We start from the raw sequence: 22,347 nt of genomic DNA, 5'->3' as shown, positions 1-22,347 counted from the left end.
TGGGTAAAGTAGATTACTTGATTGACACCCCTGATCACTGGAAGAAGAACCGGTTGTGTCACATCAATATGTTCAAACAATATTACCGCAGGGAGGAGGATAAGCCAATACAGGTATGTCAGGTAATGGGGACTGTTGAGAAGGAAAAGGATCGTGAGGATGAGGCAGAAACAGGCCTAGGAATTTCTCAGATTGAACCTCCAACTGTCAGATTAGCGAATACAGAATGGCTAGGAAAATTAGACAATATGCTTTTGCACAGAAACAAAACAGCATGAAAAAACAAGGCTTTTTACAACGTTTAAGAGAGTTGTTAGGGATAAACCTGGATGTACAACCTTAGCCACACATGATGTGGATATAGGGGGAACCGTTCCTTTAAAACAACATCCTTACTGCTTGAGTCCAGATAAACAGGCCCAAGTGAAAGCAGGGAACCAGTACATGCTGGAAAACAATTTGGTCGAACCTAGTCAAAGTAGCTGGAGTTTGCCAGTAGTTCTAGTACCTAAACCTGATGGGTCAACCCAATTTTGTATAGATTATAGAAAAGTCAATGCTGGAACAAAGGCAGACTCCTACCCAATTGCGCGTTTAGAAGACTGCATCGACAGAGTAGGCAGTGCGAAGTTTCTTACCAAGATTGACTTGTTAAAGGGATACTGGCAAGTTCCTTTGACCCCTCGAGCCAAAGAGATATCAGCTTTTCTAACACCTGACGGTCTTTATCAGTGACGGGTGATGCCATTCGGACTAAAAAAAATGCCCCAGCAACTTTTCAAAGATTAATGAATCAGGTGGTAGCCAGTGTTCCCAACTGTGTAGTATATCTCGATGATGTACTAATATATAGTAACACTTGGCAACAACACTTAAACCAATTAAAACTTTTGCTGAAAAAGTTACAAGCCACGGACTTGGTGATAAATTTGGAAAAAAGTGAATTTGGAAAGGCAAGAGTAACTTACCTCGGATACATAGTGGGACAAGGTCAGGTATTACCAAAAACAGCAAAGGTGTAAGCCTTAATGGAGTTCCCTATTCCTAAATCTAAATGGAAAATAATGAGATTTTTAGTGATATTAGGGTTTTACTGGAAATTTGTGTGAAACTTTAGTACTGGGACTGCTCCGTTATTCGACTTGCTACAAACAAAGAAAAACAAAGTGGTATGGTCAGATGAATGCCAGGCAGCTTTTGAAAAGCTAAAGGCAATCCTAATTAATGAACCAGTGTTGGCTGCTCCAAATTTCGCTAAACCCTTTAAATTAGTGATCGATGCCAGCGACCTGGGGGTTGGTGCGATCCTGTTGCAAGATGACGAATCGGGCAAAGAAAAGCCAGTGGGGTAATTTCCCAGAAAACTAAATTGTCATCAGAAAAAATATTCCACTGTGGAAAAAGAAACATTGGGACTTTTACTGGCTCTCAAATATTTTGAGGTATATGTCCGCCAGGACTATAAAGAGATATTAATATACACTGACTATAACCCATTAACATTTGTGGAAAAGTTTAAAAACCGAAATAGTAGAATCTTTATACGGAGTCTGTTGTAACAGCATTATCATCTAAGGGTTGTACACATTTCGGGGAAACATAATGTTATCGCCGATGCTTTGTTGCGGATGTAACCATGTTAACATATGTAAATGGCGATGGTATAGAAGAATGCTGTAAATCTGTAAATGCGAAAAAAGTTAATGTTTTTTCAATTACTATTTTTTGCATTGTAAAGTATTGCAGTTTTTTGAATGGCGTTTCATTCCGCCAGGGGTGGAGGTGTTATCATCCAGTTATTTTTTTTTAAATCTGCGGTGTGTCTTTAAGTTAGCAAAGGATTAGTACTGCTTTAAGAACTAGCAAGCCTCAGGAATTACCAAGAAGATGCATTTTGGTTGCCGTTGGATACAACCATATGGAGAGGGAACCAACCAACTTCAAAGAATGCATCCTGGTTACCCGGCAACAGCCATTCGGAGACCAAGGACAAAATATACAATGTTACAATTAACTGTTTGAAACTAGCCAAAAAACTGGCTTTTGACAGACACAGACTGTATGACAGCCTATACTGAAGGAAATAAGAGAGTGCTCTCCCTCTGCCTGTTTAAACCCTATTTATTATACTCTCAGAATTCTTAAAAGTCAAGCCAAATTAATTTCTTAAAAGAAAATAACCAATTACTTTAACTACTGAACTGTAATTGCTGGTCATCGCTGGACGAATGAGGAGTTGAAGCTTCAGATGTTGGACATTCTTTTATTCCATCGGACGGCTGCGAGGACTTCAAGCAATCTTGGACTGTTCCACATTGGAAGATTCCACTTCGGCAGGAGTGTAAATCTTGACAGGGTGAATGTGGGAAGGTTGTTTCCACATGTGAGAGAACCTAGAACGAGGGGTCAATGTTTAAAAATAAGGGATCGCCCATTTAAGACAGTGATTAGGAGAAATTTTTTCTCTGAGGGTCATGAGTCTTTGGAACTCTCCCTCATAAGCGGTGGAAGTAGAGTCTCTGAATAATATTAAGGCAGAGGTAGATTCTTGATAAGCAAGAGGATGAAAGGTTATTGGGGATAGGCAGGAATGTGGAGTTGAGGTTACAATCAGATCAGCCACGATCTTATTGAATGGCGGAGCAGGCTCGAGGGGCCGAGTGGCCTACTCCTGCTCCTAACTCATATGTTCGCATGTACATAAATAGGGCAATTTGGCACCTCTGAGGACATTTAATCATCTCTGGCAGTTCTTTTCATGTCAGTTTTCTTTTTGCTCCTTTTATGTTTGGACTACATTCATTTCAAATCAATCTGACCTAAGTATTGCATTGTTGATCCATGTTCTATAAGTATATGAGTGCTTATATGGATAGAAAGTTGCATTTCCTCCTGGTGTATGATATTTATCGAGATGAGTTCAGTTGAAATACAAAATATACCATTGTATTTATTCTCGATCTCTATATGTTAAATTATGTTTGCGATCATTGGACTGTGCTTAACAGTGATTTGATAGCCAGTTCAATATATTATAGAGTCATAAAGAGATACAGCACTGAAACAGGCCCTTCGGCCCACCGAGTCTGTGCCGACCAACAACCACCCATTTATACTAATCCTACATTAATCCCATATTCCCTACCACATCCCCACCATTTTGCTACCACCTACCTACACTGGGGGCAATTTACAATGGCCAATGTACCTATCAACCTGTAAGTCTTTAGCTGTGGGAGGAAACCGGAGCACCCGGCAGAAACCCATGCGGTCGCAGGGAGAACTTGCAAACTCCACACAGGCATTACCCAGAACTGAACCTGGGTCCCTGGAGCTGTGAGGCTGCAGTGCTAACCACTGCGCTACTGTTGGCTTTTTTGAATAAGCACTCCTGGGTTTTTTGAATAAGCACTTCATTTGCTTTGCTATTTGTTCTGTCAGTTGGTAACACAAGGTGGTGTGTATTCTAAGAGAAGTATTTATCGTCTTTTCAAAGAATTTCTGTAAACCCATCTTAAAAAAAAGTGTTATTCTGATTGCTACATTTACATTTTTCTTCCCTTCGCTCATTTCATGATTAGATGGTTATCTTACTTCTGAAAGAAGTTTCAACATTCTTCAGGACTAATATTCAGCCAAAGGGGACTTTGTGCCATGCATAATTATATGTCACCTAAATTAGGTGGTTGAAGACATTTTGGTGAAGTGTTGGAAAATAGTTTGTTTAAAAGTCAAGAGTAAAAGTTAAACCTCATATGGTTAATTTCTGCCAAAGGTAAAATCAAAGACAGAAAATTTTCTTTATCGTCATTCTGAATGTTAAAATATGGATAAGGGTCTTCCAGCAAATACACTGCAAGATGTGATTTTCCTGTCAGCACTAGAAGCTGCCTGCCAACGGAAGTAGAAATAGACAACTACCCGCTTTTTACTTTTCACCTACTTTGGAATGCCAGCATTAACAAAGCATTCAGCCCAAAGATGGAGGGAGATCAGTTGTATGACATGCCACCAAATTTCCTTGACCCCTTTTTCTTTCTACCCAGCACCGAGCTCAAGCTATATGTTTATGTAATTAGCTTACTTACTGTCGGAAGGTACTCTGAAAATTATTGCCTACTGGTCTCTTGGCAAATACTAATATGGAAATTTTCCTTCCAGCTCTCCAAAGGAAAATTAGAAAACGAATTACAGTTACAAGCAATCCAGAGAAAAATCATGCCCAAGGCTTTGTATACATAATTTGCACAATATTCTTTAAAGCATTCTTTTTTTCTTTCAATTTTCTCCTCTTCTTAAGGTGCTGACTTTTGCTGAGGAACGATTCCACAGGTATCAGCAACTCTCGCTGACGCCCACCCACCCCCTTCACCCTGCCCATCAGCTTCCTATGTAACTTGCCCAAGCAGCCATTTTTCAAGTTTGATCCTATACATTGAATGTCAGTGGACTATTTGATTGTAAGGGGAGGAGTGGGGGGAGCCTAAACATAGCTTCCTCTTACCTGACATCGGCTCATGCACTTTCCAACAGGAATCGCTGGATAGTGATCATGATCAACAATCCTGATTGAGTATTTCTAGAATTTCCTGATCACCTTACACTATAAAAATGTAATTGTGTCTTATGCCTGATTGGATTGTAAGTTTGAAAAGTAATAACGTTGAGAAAATGTATGTCGAATACATACGTTTTTTAAATAGCTGTGTTAGCACCAGTTACAGTGACTGATATAGACTTCACGAAATGGAATAGGTCCACTTACTGTGTAACTCTTGTGTCATATGATTGAACTCAATGCATAATGCATTTTGTCTTTTGGGTCCACAAGTTGTTTACATATCATTTTATGATGTGTTCCATTTGATGCCATGTCCAGTGAAGCTGGCAAGTTAATTTGATGTTTTACACTGGAATTTGTACAGTTCTCTAGTTAGGCAAGAGCTAACTAATGTCAGTTGTTATAGTTTAACTTGGTTTGAGATCATGGTACTGAGTATTAGAGTCTTGATACTCCATGCCAAAGAGTGGGACAATATAGGTTTGATCCGCTTCCCCACTCAGTTTGTGATCAATATTGTATTAAGCATGGAGATGCCATATGGAAACAATAGTGTTTTCTTGCAGGGTAAAGGGACACATGAACATATGTACATACGGACATATGCATTAGGAGCAGGAGTAAGCCACTAAGCCCTTTGAGCCTGTTTTGCCATTCAGTAAGTTCATGGCAGAATGTTGGAGAAGACCAGCTTGGACAGTGCCTCTCTCAGCAGGGAGCCAGGGAGGCCATGGAAGAAATTCTAGAAGCAGGCAACTTGGCAGCAAAAAAGACGTGAGTCCAGGTGGATTGCAGAATTTTAGAATTGATGAAACGAGAAATAATGAATAAATTGACAGGCTTACCTTCTAATTTTGTGTAAAGTTGCGGAGACTGCAAATCATTGTGGACCTCTGACTTTAGCTTCGTTTTTTAAAATTCATTCCTAGGATGTGGATGTTTCTGGCCAGGCCAGCATTTATTGCCCATCACTAATTGCCCTTGAGAAGGTGGTGGTGAGTTGCCTTCTTGAACCACTGCAGTCCATGTGCGGTAGATACACCTACAGTGCTGTTGGGAAGGGAATTCCAGGATTTTGACCCAGCGACAGTGAAGGAACGGCGATATAGTTCCAAGTCAGGATGGTGTGTGGCATGGAGGGGTCTTGCAGATGGTGGTGTTCCCATGCGACTGCTGCCCTTGTCCCTCTAGGTGTTAGAGGTCGTGGGTTTGGAAGGTGCTGTCAAAGGAGCCTTGGTGAGTTACAGCATTGCATCTGGTAGATGGTACACACTGCTGCCACTGTGCGTCGGTGGTGGAGGGAGTGAATGTTTGTGGATGGGGTGCTAATCAAATGGGCTGCTTTGTTCTGGATGGTGTCAAGCTTCTTGAATGTTGTTGGAGCTGCACCCATCCAGGCAAGTGGAGAGTATTCCATCACATTCCTGACTTGTGCCTTGTAGATGGTGGACAGGCTTTAGGGAGTCAGGAGGTGAGTTACTCGCCACAGGATTCCTAGCCTCTGACCTGCTCTTGTAGCCACGGTATTTATATGGCTACTCCAGTTCAGCTTCTTGTCAATGGTAATCCCCAGGATGTTGTTAGTGGGGGATTCAGCGATCGTAATGCCGTTGAATGTCAAGGGGAGCTGGTTAGATTCTCTCCTGTTGGAGATGGTCATTGCTTGGCACTTGTGTGGCGCGAATGTTATTTGCCACACATCAGCCCAAATCTGGATGTTGTCCAGGTCTTGCTGCATTTCTACACAGATTGGTTCAGTATCTGAGGAGTCGTAAATGGTGCTGAACATTGCACAATCATCAGTGAGCATCCCCACTTCTGATCTTATGATGGAGGGAAGGTCATTGATGAAGCAGCTGAAGATGTTTGTGCCAAGGACACTACCCTGAGGAACTCCTGCAGTGATGTCCTGGAACTGAGATGATTGACCTCCCACAACGACAACCGTCTTCCTTTGTGCTAGGTACGATTCCAACCAATGGAGAGCTTTCCCCCTTATTCCCATTGACTTCAGTTTTGCTAGGGCTTCTTGATGCCATACTCGGTCAAATGCTGCCTTGATGTCAAGGGCAGTCACTGTCACCTAACCTCACCTCTTGAATTCAGCTCCTTTGTCCACGTTTGAAGGCTGTAATGAGGTCTGGAGTTGAGTGGCCCTGGTGGAACTTAAACTGAGTGTCACTGAGCAGGTTATTGCTAAGCAAGTGTCGCTTGATAGCACTGTCGACGACACCTACCATCACTTTACTGATGATTGAGAGTAGACTGATGGGGCAGTAATTGGCTGGGTTGGATTTGTCCTGCCTTTTGCGTACAGGACATATTTTCCACATTGCCAGGTAGATGCCAGTGTTGTAGCTGTACTGGAACAAAGGCGCGACAAGTTCTGGCGCATAGGTGTTCAGTACTATTGCTGGAATGTTGTCAGGGCCCATAGCCTTTGCAGTATCCAGTGCCTTAAGTCGTTTCTTGATATCACGCGGAGTGATTCCCTAAATGACATTAATGATCCAGATGGTTTTTATAACAATCAGCAATGATTTCATGGCCATCATCAGACTAGCTTTTTTTTCAAATTCCAGATTTTTATTAATTGAATTCAAATTCCACCTTCTGTCCTGGTGTGATTCAAACCTATGTCCCCAGAGCAATACCCTGGGTCTCTGGATTACTAGTCCAGTGACAATACCACTACGCCACTGCCTTCACAGTGCTGCTGGCAGTCAGTTTCAGTGTGAAGATTTGGTAGTCTTAGTGGGAATAAAAAGAGTATTAAAGATGATGAAATTTTTAAAAAAGGACTTGCTATAATGTACTGCCTTATCACAGCAGTTTATCTCAAAATTAATTTCGACTGTTTCCCTGTAGACAAACATGGCAATCATGACATAAATGACCAGTTTATTTCGGGCATTTTTGGTCATATTGGTTGAGGTAGGAATGTTGGCCAGGATAACAGAAGAACTCCCTGCTCCTCTTTAAATAATGCCGTGGGATATTTAACAGTTCACTGAACCATTGTACAGGCATTCAGATTTAGTTTATTGTCTTATTCAAATGATCACACCCTCAGTACTGCACTGGAGTGTCAGTCTAGGCTAGGAAATCAAATTCAACTATTTCTGACACACAGGCAGCTACCAATTGAGCTGTGTGCGTTAGATAGGTTAGGTCCTATTTTATCATTTCTATAGGGTTCTCATGTATTTTTCCATATATTAATAATTTGGATATTTCTGATCATTGATTTTTTTAATAGTTTAGTTTAGAGATACAGCACTGAAACAGGCCCTTCGGCCCACCGAGTCTGTGCCGACCATCAACCACCCATTTATACTAATCCTACACTAATCCCATATTCCTACCACATCCCCACCTGTCCCTATATATTTCCCTACCACCTACCTATACTAGGGGCAATTTATAATGGCCAATTAACCTATCAACCTGCAAGTCTTTGGCATGTGGGAGGAAACCGGAGCACCCGGAGGAAACCCACGCAGACACAGGGAGAACTTGCAAACTCCGCACAGGCAGTACCCAGAATCGAACCCGGGTCCCTGGAGCTGTGAGGCTGCGGTGCTAACCACTGCGCCACTGTGCCGAAATTTAACTGGATGTCACAGGTGGCAGTAGTGTGAAACTTTGCATTGCATCACCATCCACTCCCACAAGCAGACTTTGTGTCCCCATGATCCTGTAAGAAACTAGCATTACATTGGTGTCATCACAACAATAACTTGTATTTCTGTAGCACCTTTAATGCATCAAAGTATTCAAAGGCACTTCACAGGAACATTATAAAGTAAAATGGCACCACAAGCAGCCTGTCTGCACAAGAAGGGGGAAAGAGAGGAAGAGCAATAGTAATAGGGGATTCTATAATCAGGGGAACAGATAGGCGCTACTGTGACCGTCAACATGACTCCAGGATGGTGTGTTGCCTCCCTGGTGCCAGGCTTTATGGGTAGAGTTTAGGAATAAAAAAGGGATAGCCACATTGCTAGGTGTTTATTATAGACCCCCAGAGAGTCAGCAGGAAATTGAGGAGCAAATATGTGCGCAATTCGCAGAGGTGTGTAAAAATAATAGGGTGATTAGGTGATTTCAACTTTCCCAACATTAATTGGGATAGTCATTGTGTTAAGGGCTTAGGTGGAGTGGAGTTCTTAAAATGTATACAGGAGAACTTTTTAGCTCAATATGTAGAGGATCCAACAAGGGAGGGTGCAGTGCTGGACCTAATTCTGGGGAAAGAAGCCGGACAGGTGGTTGATGTGTTGGTGGGGGAGTATTTTGGTGATAGCGACCACAACATGGTACAATTTAAGCTTGTTATGGAGAAAGAAATAGACAAGTTGCAAAAGAAGATTTTGGATTGGGGGAGAGCAAATTTTAGTAAAATAAGGCAGGATCTGGCCAAGGTAGACTGGAAAGAGTTACTTGTCGGGAAATCTACAGAAGAGCAGTGGGGGGCATTCAAAAAGGAAATGGGGAGGGTACAGGCCCAACATGTTCCCTCCAGGGTAATGGGTAGGAGCAACAAGCCCAGAGAACCATGGATGACCAGAAACATTCAGGGTACGATGAGAAGGAAAAGAGAGGCTTTTAGCAAATACAAGGAGAGCAAATCAATGGAAGCATTAGTGGAGTACAGAAAGTGTAGGATGGAGCTTAAGAAAGCAATTAGGAGAGCAAAGAGGGGATATGAGAAAGCGCTGGCTGGTAAAAGTAGGGAAAATCCCAAGATATTCTATAAGTATATCAATGGGAAGAGGATAACCAGGGAAAGAGTAGGACCCATTAGGAGGAAGAACTTTTTTACCCAGAGGGTAGTGACGGTCTGGAATGCCCTGCCTGGGAGGGTGGTAGAGGCGGGTTGCCTCACATCCTTTAAAAAGTACCTGGATGAGCACTTGGCACATCATAACATTCAAGGCTATGGGCCAAGTGCTGGCAAATGGGATTAGGTAGACAGGTCAAGTGTCTTTAATGCATCGGTGCAGACTCAGTGGGCCAAAGGGCCTCTTCTGCACTGTATTATTCTGTGATTCTGTGAAAATTTGACACTGATCTACATATAACAATTTAGGGCAGTTAATCAAAAGCTTGTTCAAAGAGGTAGGTTTTAAGGACTCTATGAAAGGAGGATAGAGAGGTGGAGAGGTTTAGGGAGAGAATTCCAGAGCTTAGGGCCTTGGCAGCTGAAGTCACATCCACCAACAGTGGAACAATTAAAATCGGGCACGCTCAAGAGGCCAGAATTAGAGAAGTGCAGATGTCTCAGAGCATTGTGGGGCTGGAGGAGGGCAAAGCCCTGGAGAGATTTAAAAATAAGGATGCCAATTTCAAAATCAAGGTGTTGCTTAGCTGGGAGCCAGTGTAGGTCGGCAGATATGGGTGTTGGATGACTGGGACTTGGTGCAAAGAAGGACATGGGCAGCAGAGCTTTGGATAATCTCAAGTTTACGGAGGGTAAAATGTGGGAGACCGACCAGGAATGCATTGGAGTGGTCAAGTCCAGAGTTATCGAAGAGGATTTCAGCAGCAGTTGAGCTGAGGCGCGGCAGCATCAGGCAATGTTACAGGGGTGGAAATAGGCAGTCTTAGTGATGGTGCAGATATCTGGCTGGAAGCTCATTTCGGAGTCAGATATGACACCAAGGTTGCAAACAGTCTAGTTCAGCCTCAGGCATTTGCCAAAGAAAAGGATGAAGTCAGTGGCGAGGGAACAGAGTTTGTAGCAGGGTCTGAAGATAATGGCTTCGGTCTTCCCAATATTTAATTGGAGAAAATTTCTGCTCATCCATTACTGGATGTCGGACAAGTAGTTTGATAATTTAAAGACAATTGGAGAAGTCAAGACAGGTGATGGTAAGGTAGAGCTGAGAGCGGGTGGTGTCAGCAAACATGTCTGCACTGAGTGCTGCTGGAGGGCACAGAGCGTGAAGAAGGGAGTTTGGTAAGTGAGTGGATTTTAAGGGTTAATCTCTCTGAAGTCTAGTTTTTGTTTTGTTTACATTTAGCAATTAATTGAAACTATTGTTTAAGTTAAGAGGTGAGTTAGGTTTCTTACAGTTTTAAACGGAGATATACAAGCTCTCTGAGAGTAGCGAAAGCTAGTTAGTTGGGTAGCTAGCTTAAACTGGTTTCTGAGCTCGAGCAAACTGACACAGCATTGTTTACAGGGATCATAAATTCAGGGGACTCTCAGTGCTGCTTGTCTTCACTGAGTGCTGCTGGAGGGCACAGAGTGTGAAGAAGGGAGTTCGGTAAGGAGAGAACTATAAATTAAGGGAGAAAATAAATTTGTCTGTACTGAGAGCTACTTTGAGTGCACAGAGTGTGAAGTGGGAGTTTAGTGCGAGAGGCAGTTCAGTGAGGGAGGGGCTCCTTTCTTTTTCTACCTTTTTTCAGCCTCCAGTAGCTGCCTCTCTCTTCGGTACAGGGGAAGAAGCTGATTGGTGAGTAACTGGTAAGTTATTCTACTTCTCATTGTAATAAATAGTTTTTCAAGTTACGGTATGGCAGGTCAGCTCGGCCAAGTGGAATGTACATCCTGCGGTATGTGGAAAGTCATGGACGCACCACATGTCCTAGATGAACACGTCTGCAGGAAGTGTCACTGCTACAGAAGCTTGAGCTCCGGGTTTCGGAACTCAAGTGGTGGCTGGAGTCACTGTTTGTGTCCGCGAGGCCTAGGACTACATGGATAGCACATTTAGGAAGGTGCTCACACCACAGGTTAGGAGCATGCAGGCAGAGAGGGAATGGGTGACTGCCAGGCAATCTAGGGGAACTGGGCAGGCAGTTCAGGAGTCCCTTGAGTCTATCTTGCTTGCTAATTGGTTTTCCATTTTGGACACTGGTGAGGGCAATGGTTCCTCAGGGGAGGGCAGCCAGAGCAAAGGCCGTGGCACCACAGGTGGCTCAGCTGCACGGGAGGGGAGGGAGAAGAGTGGAAGAACAATAATGGTAGGGGATTCGATAGTCAGGGGATGAGACAGGTGTTTCTGCAGCAGTAAGCGTGATTCCAGGATGGTATGTTGCCTCCCTGGTGCCAGGATCAAGGATGTCACAGAGTGGCTGCAGGACATCTTCTGGGGGAGGGTGAACAGCCAGAGGTCGTGGTCCACATTGGTACCAATGACATAGGTAGGAAGAGGAATGAAGTCCTGAAAGCAGATTTTAGGGAGTTCGGAAGGAAATTAAAAAGCAGGACCTCAAGAGCAGTAATCTCAGGATTACTCCCAGTGTCATGTGCTAGTGAGCACAGGAGTAGGAGGATTGATCAATTGAACATGTGGCAGGAGAATTGGTGTTGGAGCGAGGGCATCAGATTTCTGAGGCATTGGGATCGGTTCTGGGGCAGGTGGCACCTGTACAAGATGGACGGGCTACACCTTAACAGGACCAGAACTAATATCCTTGCAGGGAGATTTGCTAGTGCTGTTGGGGAGGGTTTAAACTAATGAGGGGTAGCTCAAATTGGTAGGAAGTAAAGCTGGTAACAGGAGGTAGAAAAGTAGCAAGCGACATTAGAAGGCAAGCATCAACTAGGTTTAGAATGCAGAATAATGTTAAGACAACAAGGTTAGGGGCACGCTACCTGAATGCACGCAGCATTCGCAACAAGGTAGATGATTTAAAGGCCCAAATAGAGGTAAATGGGTATGATTGAATCGCCATTACAGAAACATGGTTACAGGATGACCAAGACTGGGAACTGAATATTCAAGGATGTTCGACATTTAGAGAGAACAGGAAAAAAGGAAAAGGAGGTGGTGTTGCGCTGATAACAAGGGATGGGATCAGTACATTAGTAAGGGAGGATCTCCGATCGGAAGAACAAAATGTGGAATCTATTTGGGTGGAGCTAAGAAAGAGCAAGGAGCAGCAAACATTGGTGGGAGTTGTTTCTAGGCCACCAAACAGTACTGTTAGTGTGGGGCATGGTATTAATCAGGAGATTAGAGAAGCATGTAGCATGGGTAATATAGTAATTGTGGGTGACTTCAATCTGCAGATAGACTGGGTAACACTAATGAGCACTAATGCTTTGGAGGACGGCTTTCTGGAGTGCGATGGGATGGTTTTCGAGAGCAGTATGCAGACTAGATGACAGGCTATTTTAGATCTAGTATTATGTAATGAGAAAGGGCTAATTAATAATCTTGTATGAAAAGAACCTTTAGGGATGGGTGACCATAATATGATAGAATTTTACATTATGTTTGAACATGAGGTAGTTCAATCTGAAGCCAGGGTGTTAATTTGAACAGAGGAAATTATGAAGGTATAAGGGACAAATTGGCTGAGGTGGATTGGGAAAATACATTAAAAGAATTATCACATAGTTTATAGCAAGCATACATTCCTTCAAGGCACAAAAACCCCAAAAGTAAAGTCAGTCAACCGTGGCTAACAAAGGCAGTTAAGGATTGTATAATATTAAAAGAAAAGTTCTATAAAGTTACCAGAAATAGTAGTAAACCTGAGGATTGGGAGGATTATAGAGTACAACAAAGCAGGACCAAGAAACTGATAAAGAAAGGGAGAATAGAATATGAATGTAAACTAGAAAAAAACATAAAAATGGACTGTAAAACCTTCTACAGGTACATAAAAAGGAAACCTTTGGCTAAGACAAATGTGGGTCCATTACAGGCAGAGTCAGGAGAAGTTATAATGGGGAATAGAGAAATGACAGAGAAGCTAAATGAATACTTTGTGTCTGTCTTCACTGAGGAAGATACAAGAAATCTCCCAGAATTAAGGATCCAAGAGACTAAGAAAAATGAGGAATTGAAGTAAATAGTATTAGTAAGAAGGTTGTATTGGAGAAATTAACGGGGCTGAAGGTTGATAAGTCCCCAGGACCTTATATTCTACATCCCAGAGTGTTGAAAGAGGGAGCTATGGAGATAGTGTATGCATTGGTGATCATCTTCCAAAATTCTATAGAGTCTGGAACGGTTCCTGCAGATTGGAAGGTAGCAAATGTCACCCCACTATTTAACGAGTGGGGAGAGAGAAAACAGGGAACTACAGACCTGTTAGCCTTACATCAGTAGTAAGGAAAATGTTAGAATCTATTCTAAAGGATGTGATAAATGGACACTTGGATAATAATGATCAGATTGGGCATAGTCAGCATGGATTTATGAATGGGAAATCATGTTTGACAAGAATGTAGGAGTTTTTTGAGGATGTTACTAACAGAATTGATAAAGGGGAGTCGGTGGACATAGTATACTTGGATTTTCAGAAGGCTTTTGATAAAGTCCCCCACAGGGGGATGGTTAGTAAAATTAAAGCGCATAGGATAGGAGGTAATATACTGACGTGGATTAAGGATTGGTTAACAGGCAGAAAACAGAGAGTAGGAATAAACGGGTCATTCTCGGGTTGACAGGCTGTGACTAATGGGGTACCGCAAGGATCAGTACTTGGGCCTCAGCTGTTCACAATATATATCAATGATTTGGATGTGGGGACCAAATGTAATATTTCCAAGTTCGCAGATGTCACAAGACTGGGTGAGAACGTGCGTTGTGAAGAAGATGCAAAGTGGCTTCAAGGGGATTTGGACAGACTTAGTGAGTGGGCGAGAACCTGGCAGATGGAATATAATGTGGAAAAATGTGAGGTTATCCACTTTGGTAGGAGGAACAGATGTGCAGAGTAATGGTAAGAGATTAGCAAGTGTAGATGTACAAAGGGACCTGGGTGTCCTCGTCAATAAGTCACTGAAAGCAAACATGCAGGTGCAGCAAGCAATTAAGAAGGCTAATGGTATGTTAGCCTTTATCGCAAGAGGATTTGAGTACAGGAATAGCGAAGTTTTCTTTAATTGTATAGACCTTGGTTAGGCCGCCCCTGGAGTACTGTATGCAGTTTTGGTCCCATTACCTTAGGGAGGATATTATTGCCATAGAGGGAGTACAACTAAAGATTCACCAGACTTGCTCCCGGGATGGCGGGACTGTCCTGTGAAGAGAGATTGGGGAAACTGAGCCTGTATTCTCTAGAGTTTTGAAGAACGAGAGGTGATCTCATTGAAATCTACAAATTACTTAAAGGGATAGACAGAGTAGATGCAGGAAAGATGTTTCCCTTGGTTGGGGAGTCTAGAACCAGGGGACACAATTTCAAAATAAGGGGGAAGCCACTTAGGACCGAGATAAGGAGAAATTTCTTTACTCAGAGGGTTGTGAATCTTTGGAATTCTCTACCCCAGAGGGCTGTGGAAGCTCAGTCATTGAGTATGTTTAAAGTAGAGATTGACAGATTTCTAAACACCATTGGCATAAAGGGATATGGGGATAGTGTGGGTAAAAGGCATTGAAGTGGATGATCAACCATGATCGTACTGAGTGGCGGAGCAGGCTCGATGGGCTGAATGGCCTACTCCTATATTCCCAGGTTCCCATGTAAGTGATGTGTTTTTGGATGATTTTGCTGAGGGGCAGCATGTAAGTGTAAATCACATTGCACTAGAGACCACAGCCATTATATAACTAAGATAAAATTCCTTCTCTTGTACTTCAAAGAGTGAAGAAATTTCAAACGAAGGAGAAGAGGATGCAGATATCAACAAGTCTGAGATCAGCTTGGTGTTTGAGATTGCTTTGAAGCGCAACTTGCCTGTCAATTTTGAGGTAGGTATTTGCATTTGGAAATAAGGAGTCATGGAATTAATTGAGCATGCATCCTTTACATACCATAAAAGGATAGTATAGCTTGATAGGTCCTGGGGAAACAGTGTGCTGAGTGCATTCATGAAAATGTCTTTATGAAGTTGCAAATTGATATATTGTGCAATACGCTAGGACCTGTGCCATTGTGCCGCTTCCATTTTCTATAACTAATGGTTCTTTGCAATTCACATTGCATCTTTCATTGCCAAAGTATAGGACAAAATTTCCAGTCTCTCATCAGAAGTGGGTTTGGTTGATTAGACATTTGAACATCAATCATTCTCCTAATTTATGTGGCCAGTTGAATTTTTAGGTTTCTTTTTCAGTTTTCCCAGGAGACCAAGATGCCAACTGTTCTGAACACTGGACTTTGTAGTATGATTATGTTTTAAAAACTATGATCTTTAATGCAGTGTAAGAAGGATTTGGAGGAGACATGTGACCTCACACCAAGCCTGCCCAGAAACAAGCCAGGGGTCTTGGTTACCATGCAAACAATGAACACAGATCAAAGACCCTTTTAAAAGCAGAGTAAATGGTTGTAAAACCTAACGGACAATAGGTTTCGCTCTCCCAGTCTCTTAAATTGTAAACAGGGAGCTAGGGGGTTGAAATAGGCACATTTCTAACACCTGGAAACAAAGGAAGGCCCAGGTGGTTTTGATATGGCCAGACTTATGGACTATAAGAAATTATAAATGGCAAATGATTATTGACTTTTGTTCTGAATAAATTCAACAGGCTTTGATAAGTCTAACAGGCTGTAAAGAAAAAAGGAAAACATGAAGAAACCAGCAGGAGCTGCACAGGCTCAGAAGAGAGAGAGAAAACAACTGGTCTCAGAACACTGATACAGCAAAAGGCTGCTAAGATTTGAACCCAGTTCGAAGACTCGAGGTTTATGGAGGAGAAAAGACCAACAGGGTCACTAGAGATTGCCTTATTAACAGAAAACCAGTCAAATGTACTTGGAAGCAGTAAGCAAAGAGGACATTTGTTTCTGAGAAGGACTAGGAGGTCCATCCCATTGCAACTGGGAGGAGTTTGGTACTTTTAATAGCAAGGATACTGATTTGATGAGAACACTGTGTAACATATAAATGTGGTGTGGGGTTTTTAAGTGTTTTAATAAGTTAATGGAAAATACCTTTCTCTGTAATTTAGTGTATTAGCTACCTACTAAGTACTGTATTGTTAGTTGATTTTTAGTTTAGTTCTAGTAAAAGTCTTAAAATGTGAAATTGCATTGTGTAATCCTTTAATTGATCCGGGGAGTTCATATCTCTTATTTTTAAAGTTACCAATTAAAGACCCCTGAGGTTGTACAACTAACACTGATCAGCATTTAGTTACAATGGACTGGATTTTAATGCATAGATGCATTGGGGGTGGTGGGTCCAATAGCATGTGGGAAACCCAGAAATATGTGCAGCACGTCTGTCAGTATCTTTTTAACATAGCCACTTCATTAACAACTAACTTCCAAAGTTCCTGTCCAATTAGTGTCAACAGGCCTGATGATGACCTGTGAGACACGATCTCAACTCCACTGTTTAAACGGACACTCCAAACTTGCAAGTTGAAGCAGTTGGAGTTGGGAAGGAGAGAGAAAGAAGCCTTGTATTGGAAGGCCGATGGACAAAGGCTGTGCCCCACTTCACTGATGCCTCTGTGAATGTCCTGCTGGGGCTGTGAGGACCCAGAAGAGATGCTGTTCCCTAGCAATGGAAGGAAGATGCCAGCTGGGAACACCAAGAAGACGTGGTTGGAGGTGGCTGTTAAATGGATCCAAGGCAAATGGTGAAGAATGAAGCTAGACACACAGATCCTTTTCTTGCTAGTCTGTTTATTCACAGAATGCAGCATTATATATCTCTGTCTCCTGCTTTCTCTCCACCCCACCCCGTGTCCCAGCAGGCTCTCTTTAGAAACACTAAGTCCTTAATTAAACAGTGCACATCACCTGTGTCTGTTTAACAATATAATTAACCTATTATTGACAGATTCCCCTTTAAACAAAAATGTTATAACATACTTAAATAATTACAAAGCAATCAAAAAATGGTTTACCATATTTCTTACAACTCATCACAGGATGTCACTGAGTGGCTGCAGAGCATCCTGAAGGAGGAGGGTGAACAGCCAGCAGTCGTGGTCCACATCGGAACCAACGACATAGGTAGAAAGACGGATGTGGTCTTGCAGTCAGATATTTAGGGAGCTAGGTAAGAAATTAGCAAGCAGGACTTCAAAAGTAGTATTCTCCGGATTTCTCCCAATGCCACATGCAAGTAAGTATAGAAATAGCAGGATAAGCCAAATGAATACGTGGATGGAAATACAGTGCAAGAGGGAGGGCTTCATATTCCTGGGACTGGCTCTGGGGGAGATGGGACTTGTACAGGCCGGACGGGTTGCACCTGAACAGAGCTGGGACTGAGTTCCTTGCAGGACATTTTGCATGTGCTGTTGGGAGGGTATAAACTAGTTTGGCAGGGGGTTGGGGACCTGAGGGTAGACTCAGCTGGGACAAAATCAGAAATGAAAATGGAAGGCAGAAAATTAATGAATGAGTCTGGAAGACAGAGGAAACAAGGGTTAGAAAATTTTTAAAAAGAGTTTGGCAGTGCTCAAGGGTATCTATTTCGATGCATGGAGTATAGCAAATAAAGCAGATGAGCTGAGGGCACAGATAGACACGTGGCAGTATGATATCATAGCTATTACAGAAACATAGCTTAAGGAGGGACAGGAATGGCAGCTCAACATTCCTGGTTACAGGGTTTTCAGACGTGATAGGGAGGGGGATAAGAAAGGATGGGGAGTGGCAATTTTGGTCAAGGAAACTATACAGCTGTGAGGAGGGATGATATGTTGCAAGGCTCATTAAATGAGACCATATGGATTGAGCTAAGGAACAGAAAAGGGACAATCATACTGCTAGGAGTGTGCTATAGACCCCCAAACAGACAGACAGAGATAGAAGAGCAGATATGTAGGCAAATTTCTGAGAAGTGCAAGAACAATAGAGCATTAATAGTAGGGGATTTTAATTAGCCCAATATTAACTGGGATAGTTTGAGTGTGAAAGAAATTGAGGGAGCAGAATTCTTGAGGTGCGTTCAGGAGACCTTTTTTGCCCAGTATGTAGCAAGTCCAACAAGAGAGGGCACAGTTATAGACTTCGTTTTAGGAAATGAAGATGGGCAGGTGGAAGAAGTGACAGTGGGAGAGCATTTTGGTGGTAGTGGTCATAATTCAGTCAGTTATAACATAATTATGGGAAAGGACAGAGATCGAACAGGAATTAGAGTTCTTAATTGGGGCAAGGCCAATTTTACTAAACTGAGGAGTGATTTAGCGAAAGTGGACTGTAATCAGCTACTTGTAGGTCAATCAGTGTCAGAACAGTGGGAGGCATTCAAAGGGGAGATTCAAGGGGTTCAGGGTAAACATGTTCCCACAAAGTACAAAGGTGAGGAGACCAAATCTAGAGCCCCATGGATGTCAAGGAGCTTATAGGGTAAGATAAGGCAGAAAAAAAAGCTTATGTCCGACACCGAGAACTCAATACTACTGAAAGCCGAGAGGAGTATAGAAAGTGGAGGGCTGAAATCAAAAAGGAAATCAGTAAAGCAAAGAGAGGGCATGAAAGAATATTGGCAAGCAAAATCAAAGCGAATCCAAAGATGTTTTATCAATACATTAAGAGTAAGAGGATAACTAAGGAAAGAGTAGGGTCCGTAAAAGACCAAAAAGGTAACCTCTGTGTAGGAACGGAAGATATTGGTATGGTTCTTAATGAATACTTTGCGTTTGTCTTCACAAAAGAGGGGGACGATGCAGATATTGTAGTTAAGGAGGGAGGAGTGTGAAGTATTGGTTGTGATAAACAGAGGGAGAGAGGAAGTTTTAATTGAATTAGCATCCTTGAAAGCTGATAAATCACCAGGGCCAGATGAAATGTATCCTAAGCAACAGAGGAAATAGTAGAGGGTCTGACCATCATTTTCCAGTCTTCACTGGATACAGGTGTGGTGTCGGAGGAATGGAGAATTGATAACGTTGTACCTCTATTTAAAAAGGGAGCAAAGGATAGACTGAATAATTACAGGCCAGTCAGTCAAACCTCTGTAGTGGGCAAATTATTGAAATCTATTCTGAGAGACAGGATAAACTGTCACTTAGAAAGGCACAGGTTAATCAAGGATAGTCAGCATGGATTTGTTAAAGGAAGATCTTGTTTGACCAACTTGATTAAATTATTTGAAGAAGTAACAAGGAAGATAGATGAGCGTAGTGCAGTTGATGTGGTCTACATGGATTTTAGCAAGGCTTTGACAAAGCCCCACATGGCAGACTGGTTAAAAAAATAAAATCCCATGGGATCCAGGGAAATGCAGCAAGGATACAAAATTGGTTCAGTGGCAGTAAACAAAGGGTAATTGTTGACGGCTGTCTTAGTGACAACCTTAGTTGGGTCCCCTGCTTTTTGTGGTGTATATTAACGATTTGGATGTAAATTTAGGAAGCATGATTATGAAGTTTGAAGACAACACAAAGATTGGCCATGTGGTAGATAGCGAGGAGGATATCTGTAGGCTGCAGGAAGATATTGATGGTCTGGTCAGATGGGCAGAAAAGTGGCAAATGGAATTCAACTTGGAGAAGTGTGAGGTGATGCATTTGGGGAGGTCAAACAAGGCAAAGGAATACACGATTAATGGAAAAATACTGAGAAGTGTACAGGAAGTAAGGGACCTTGGAGTGAATGTCCACAGATTCCTGAAGGTAGCAGGACAGGTCGATAAGGTGGTTAAGAAGGCATATGGAATCCTTTCCTTTATTAGCCGAGGTATAGAATACAAGAGCAGGGAGGTTATGCTGGAACTGTATAACATTGGTTAGGCCACAACTTGAGTACTGTGTTCAGTTCTGGTCACCTCGTTACGGAAAGGATGTAATTGCTTTAGAGAGGGTACAGAGGAGATTTATGAGGATGTTGCCAGGACTGGAAAAATACAGCTATGAGGAAAGATTGGATAGAGTGGAGTTGTTCTCCTTGGAACAGAGAAGGCTGAGGGGAGATCTGATTGAAATGTACAAAATTTTGAGGGGTCTGGATAGAGTGGAGATGAAGGGTCTATTCACCTTAGCAGAGAGGTCAGTGATGAGGAGACATAGATTTAAAGTGATTGGTAGAAAAATTAGAGGGGAGATGAGGAAAACTTTTTTCACCCAGAGGGTGGTGATGGTCTGGAACTCACTTCCTGAAAGGGTAGTTAAGGCAAAGACCCTCAACTCATTCAAAAGGAGTCTGGATATGCACCTCCAGTGCAGTAATCTGCAGGACTACAGACGAAATGCTGGAAGGTGGGATTAGAATAGGTGGATCGTTTTTCAGCCGGCACAGACACGATGGACCAAGTGGCCTCTTTCTGTGCCTTAAACTTTCTATGATTCTATGAATGCAAGATATCCCTCTTCTAGGACCTCCAACAATTTCTTGGAACTAGGATTCGTCTTTGTAAAACAGTCCAATAATTGGTGACTTGCATCGATCCATTTTATCTTGGAGATGTCTTTTCTCTACAGCATTTCCTTTATACTAGCAAGTTCAATCCTTAACCTTTTTTCAGTGACACTCTTTGTCAAATGAACATTATCCCATAAAGAAGTTATCCACTTAGCATTCAATGGGCAAATTTTTCTCAGAATGCCCCTTGTATAGGATCTCCTTCAAAATGTAGGATAAGTAAAATCCCATTGCTCCTACTAGTGCCAGCGTTTCTAAAGCTAGGGTACTTTAAACTACCCTTTTTATTTTCTTGGCTTCCCAGGCCAAGGGACAACACTTTCCATTTTTCCCCACCAAGAATATGATAAACCCTGCTGTACTCGAATATCCATCCGGAAGATTGGCATGAAAAGCATCACTAAAAAGTACTAATTTCATGTCTTTCGGATGACCCAGGGCTGGAATCTTGAGTACACATTTCCCCAAATTTAATTTCTTTAATGTTTTATTTGCCTTCAAAACCCCCTCAATTGTAGTGTGTTTCATCAAAGTACTAAGTTCCAATTCGTCATAACTGGCATCAGGTCTTGTCTGAGTACATAACCAGTTTAACTTTCCAATCAAGCCTCTTAACTGCTCTGCTTCTTCTTTGGATATAAGATCATCTTTCTGTGATGACCTGGACCAATTTATTGGGATACGATTAACACTTTCTAGGTATGAGTGCTAATCCAAGGTTATTCCCGACCTATTCTGATTAATGTCTAACCCTTGTTACAACCAGGTGAGAAAGGTGTCTAGGGGTCTTTCTCAGCCTTCACCTGGTCTTATTGTAACAGGGTTTTAATTTTAAACACACTGTGTTTTGAGCTCCACCTTGGTGAATCCTTGTTCACCACTTTCCAATTATAAGGCAAAGAAATGAGCATAAACAGGCTTTGTTAGGTTTAAAGAAGAAAAGTGAAATTTATTAAAATTTAAACTTAAACTCTAATTTGGTTCACGCCTATGGATACACGCCGTGCCCCAGGCTAGCATGCATACGCGATACGCACATGTAAATAGAGACAGAAAAGAGCAGAAGAAAAATAGTGAGAGGTTTGAGGCAGTATCAGAAGAGTTTCTTGTTACTGTGCTTCAAGCTCACTAGTCCTTTTGTAGGTAGTTCTTGCTTGTAGGTAATTCTTGCTTTTCGCTGGGGCCCAGTATTCTTCTTAAACCTTGTTCACTGTAGGACACTTTCCTTTCTTGGGATTCGTGTGTCTTCAATGGGTCTTCAGTTCCATGAGAAAGAGATGGGAGCAGATAGGAGAGAAATCTTTTCAGTCCAGGAGCAAACAACTTTCTGAGTTTCCAACACTCTGTGGCAAGTTCAAATTCAAAAAACTCCAACCATCAGTTAGTCATGTGACTAAACTGGTCTGACCACATCTGTTTGTGTATTTGGCCATCTTAGCAGCTAATCTGGAATGCGCGCTCCTCCGTCCTCAATGTTTGGTAATCAATAGTCTATTGTGGATTGAATGTGTCAGGAAGATTACTGTCTGTTACAATGCCATATGTTACTA

General features: G+C 42.2%; 1 protein-coding gene across 8 annotated transcripts in view; it reads left to right on the top strand.

The window, feature by feature from the left end:
* The window catches only part of stau2 (staufen double-stranded RNA binding protein 2), a 545,941-nt gene that overhangs the window by 272,932 nt on the left and 250,662 nt on the right, over positions 1-22,347 (top strand). For 7 of the 8 annotated variants that reach the window (XM_068032036.1, XM_068032040.1, XM_068032033.1 and 4 more), the window contains one exon: positions 15,115-15,222. The exons of the other annotated variant lie outside the window; for it this stretch is intronic. In XM_068032036.1, coding sequence (XP_067888137.1) covers positions 15,115-15,222 — 108 coding nt within the window. The remainder of the gene's footprint in view (positions 1-15,114; positions 15,223-22,347) is intronic. 8 annotated transcript variants of the gene reach the window in all.

This window comes from Heterodontus francisci, chromosome 5 (genome assembly GCF_036365525.1).
Source record: "Heterodontus francisci isolate sHetFra1 chromosome 5, sHetFra1.hap1, whole genome shotgun sequence".
NCBI classification, from domain to species: Eukaryota; Metazoa; Chordata; class Chondrichthyes; order Heterodontiformes; family Heterodontidae; genus Heterodontus; species Heterodontus francisci.
Note: the sequence above shows the minus strand (reverse complement) of the source record. Positions and strands in the feature narration are given on the sequence as shown.